General features: G+C 36.5%; 1 protein-coding gene across 1 annotated transcript in view; it reads right to left on the minus strand.

The window, feature by feature from the left end:
- The window catches only part of LOC107690298 (signal transducer and activator of transcription 5B-like), a 92,621-nt gene that overhangs the window by 32,954 nt on the left and 55,804 nt on the right, over positions 1 to 3,863 (minus strand). Inside the window, exons 3-5 of the mRNA XM_016488594.1 lie at positions 2,167 to 2,301; positions 1,926 to 2,082; positions 1,469 to 1,558 (exon numbers count right to left, since the gene is read on the minus strand). Of these exons, the coding sequence (XP_016344080.1) occupies positions 1,469 to 1,558; positions 1,926 to 2,082; positions 2,167 to 2,294 (375 nt within the window). The 5' untranslated portion in view covers positions 2,295 to 2,301. The remainder of the gene's footprint in view (positions 1 to 1,468; positions 1,559 to 1,925; positions 2,083 to 2,166; positions 2,302 to 3,863) is intronic.

Raw genomic sequence — 3,863 nt, forward strand, 5'->3', positions numbered from 1 at the left:
TTCGAACTGGTTTTCTTTAAAATACAAATCTTTGTAATCCCAGCCTATCTGTAATCAGAAGCACATTTAAAACTGGAATAATTTAATTTCAGTCACATGTGTTTCATAAACACATAATCCTTTATGGATTAAAATCCACCATCAAAATGATATATTTCATTATTCTGGCTGCTGTGAGAAAAGGCTATAAACGATCCTCCACCTGCAGGATCCTCACATAGGCGATAGCCTAGTAGCCGGGACAACTTCTTTATGTTTACAGACGTGACGTAATGACGCAGTGCCATGCTCGAATTTCCTGCCAAAACCTACCCGTACCACTCAAATTAGAAAACATTATTATAAGCTAACTGTTGTGAATCGGGCTAAAGTAAGGCGATAGTTTTGAACACTGGCTGGTTATGCACTTGCTCAAATATTGATTTCGGATAATTTTTAACCAAAAAAAGTTACGGACTGTAGCTTTAAATGCAGAGAGTACCCTGGGAGTTAAATTATAAGGTCTGTGAAATATTTCCACACATTTTGACCAATGAAATTTTGTGGGGGAAAAAATACATTTATGAGATGATTTTACAGATATCTCGGGGGAGTTTTTAATATCAATATCAGATAATTTTTGGAATTAACAAATTTGTTACTAATTATTATTTAACTATTACACTTATTAGTATAACAAAAATGCAATATATAGACTACAGTTCAAAAGTGTGGGGTCAGTAAGATTTTTTTATTTATAAGAAATTAATTGTTTTATTCAACAGGCATACAATAAATTGACCAAAAATCACAGTAAAAATACACTATTACCAAAAAAATTAGTTTCAAAATAAATGCTTTTGAATGTTCTATTCCTCAAAGAATCCAAAAAAATGAAACAGCACAGCTATTTTAATAATAGTAAGAAATGTTTCTTAAGCATCAAATCAGTATATTAGAATGATTTCTGAAGGACCATGTGACACCGACGACTGCTGAGAATTCAGCTTTGCCATCACAGAAATGCATTTTATATTAAAATAAATCAAAATATTATTTTAAAATGTTATTTTAAACTGTACTAATATTTCACAATATTACTGTTTGTACTGTATTTTTGGATCAAATAAATGCAGCTTTGATGAGCATTAGAGACTTCTTTCAAAAACATAACAAATCTTGCCGACCCCAACTTTTTGAATGGTCATATGTATGTATACCTTATGTGTATTTAAATTATTCATTTGACTTCTCCAGGGCTAGAATTCACAACTTTAAAATTATCTAATATTTCCAGGTTTTCCATGACTGTGAGAACCCTGCATATACTCCATTTAAAAAGTAATAAAAAGCAGTATTTACCTAGAATTGTGCTTCATTATAAAAAAGGAAGATGACATGAAATTCATTAAAAATTAACTTATTTCACATAAACTGCCCTAATGAACCGACAGTCTGAAATAGATCTGCCTACTCTGTGTCCACTCACATTAGTCGCCTCTCTGACGAGTCTTTGCTCTGTGTACAGGATGTGTTTGATGCATCTCACCAGCTCCAGGGGACAGCGGTCATACGTGCTCTGAAAACACACACACAATCAGAATAAACATCGACTCTATGTTTTACTTCAACACACTCAATTACACCCCACAACACTAATGACAGTAAACACTGAGACTGCACTTTCCTGATCGACCGGTTCTTAGTAATAGCACCTTATCATCATGCACCGATATGCTGTATGTTAATAACTGCCTCATTAAGCTTTATCTATATTCTCTAATTTTATTTTATAAACGGAGATATTTTAAGAGAATCTACGTGAGTCTATTTCACTGAGTTCATTTACGCACAAGCATTTGGATGCATTAAAACTGCTTTATTTTTAAAAAATTTTTTACTAAAACTTTCCTGAATTGTATGCAAAGACAAAGAACAAGCAGAACCTTTAGCTGTGACGCATAATGTCCTAATTTAATCTTGAGTAAGAAGCCGTCCTCTCCCACTTGATGCTCTGCTTTCTTCTGTAGTTCCTGGATCAGGCTGTCCAATAAACGCTTGGCTTTAATCTCCTCCTGTGGGTTCTCTAAATCTATTGCATCCCTGAAAGAGGACACAAGGACACGCCTAATAACACTGATATATGGAAAAAAAATAACAAAGTGACAGGTCAGACTCTTCACATACCAGAGTTGTCCCTCTATCCACTGGGACAGGTAGTGTCGCACCTCTATGGGGAAGTGTTGCCCGTAGAGAGACTGCATCTGGTGTAGAGCATCTCCCTGCAGCTGCTGGGCCTGGATCCACACTGCCATTTTCTCTCTGAAAGAGACAAAAAGACAGAGAGTGCGGTCAGGTACAGCACTAGAGACAGATGAGAACTACGGGACATGAGAAATGCTGAAAGAGGGTAATGGGGAAAATGGGGAGATTGTCACGCCTACATAAACATGTTTAGGTCACATTTCAGCCCAAAATTAAAAGAAAGAAATGAGAAGTATCTGTAAGATTATTATTTATATATATTTTTAAATTGTGACATTACTTTAATGACACTTAAGCAACCCCCACCAACTCATGTGTCATACTGTAATGCTAAAATATTATATAATTATAAATTATTAAATATTATATAATCATTTATTTAAAATGATTAAGTGTGTGTGTGTGTGTGTGTGTATATACAGTGTGTGTATGTATATATATATATATATACATTAGGGGTGTAACGATTCACTCGTTTTCTCGATGCATCGATTACAAACCCTGACGATGCATATGCATCGATCTTGAAACATGGATTTTGAATCGCGAATCGCCGATTTCAGACAGTAATCGACTTGAAACGCTAAGAATCGAATTAATCGCGATTTCTACAGCGATTCAATGCTTTCAAAATATATACAGTATACAAATTAAATTACTACAAGCATGAAATAATGGAGACCTTGAACAGTGTACGTGCCCTCGCATCTCTCCTTCACGCGCTGCACTATTTACCGCCTGTGACTGTCACAAGATTGCGCTCGCGCTCCGTTCGTCTCACTGACACATTTTTTGAGCAGCTGTTGTGTGATCTCTCCTTAGTACTCGTGGCCAGTAATGCTAAAGTGAAGTAGTTTTACTTTTCTGTAGTTGTTCAATGGCTCTCGTCATGCCAACGACATTACCTGAGCAGTCGAAGGCTGCGCATTTATTGCATGGACGGAGCAAAAATGTAAGCGTCTAAAGCATACGCACAGTCCCATTGAATGATAAATGTGTTTAAACAATGCCGTTCAAACGAATGTACGAAGGAAACTGTTAAAATAACCACAGCATTAACAACAACCTTGAAATAAGAGCGCGAGGTTTATTTGATAATCATGCATGAAAGTAGCGTTTGTTGCTATAGCAAACAGACATCGGGTGCGTTTTCTTTCAGAATCATCAAAGTTCAGGATAGAATCAGGAAAAGTTAAATACTATAGCCATAGGCGGAGCATGTGTAAGGCTGGGGAAGGCTTAGCCTAGAGACCTGCGCGGGACGGATTTTTCAGTCCCGCTCCCGCCCACTCACGCAAGATTCCCGACACAATTAATCTTTCACTTAGCAATTAAATCTATTACGTCTGTTGCTAACAAATTGAATATGAATAGACAGTGTCGATTGCGCCATTAAATTAAGATCAACCTATTTCATTTTAGGCGTTTTTACAGTGTTGAGCATTTTAACCAATCACACACATATCTGTTGAGCTTATGAATGCAATGGCCAATCAGAAGCGTTCAGATGAGTCATCGTTCAGACTCATCAGTTTTGTTAAGTGCGTGCGCGTTGGCTGACTGAATTCTGGACTCTTGCGAATTCTCTCATCATAAACAACAAAGCGCAGATGTATGTA

This window comes from Sinocyclocheilus anshuiensis, unplaced genomic scaffold (genome assembly GCF_001515605.1).
Source record: "Sinocyclocheilus anshuiensis isolate Anshui unplaced genomic scaffold, SAMN03320099.WGS_v1.1 scaffold461, whole genome shotgun sequence".
Classification (NCBI taxonomy): Eukaryota; Metazoa; Chordata; class Actinopteri; order Cypriniformes; family Cyprinidae; genus Sinocyclocheilus; species Sinocyclocheilus anshuiensis.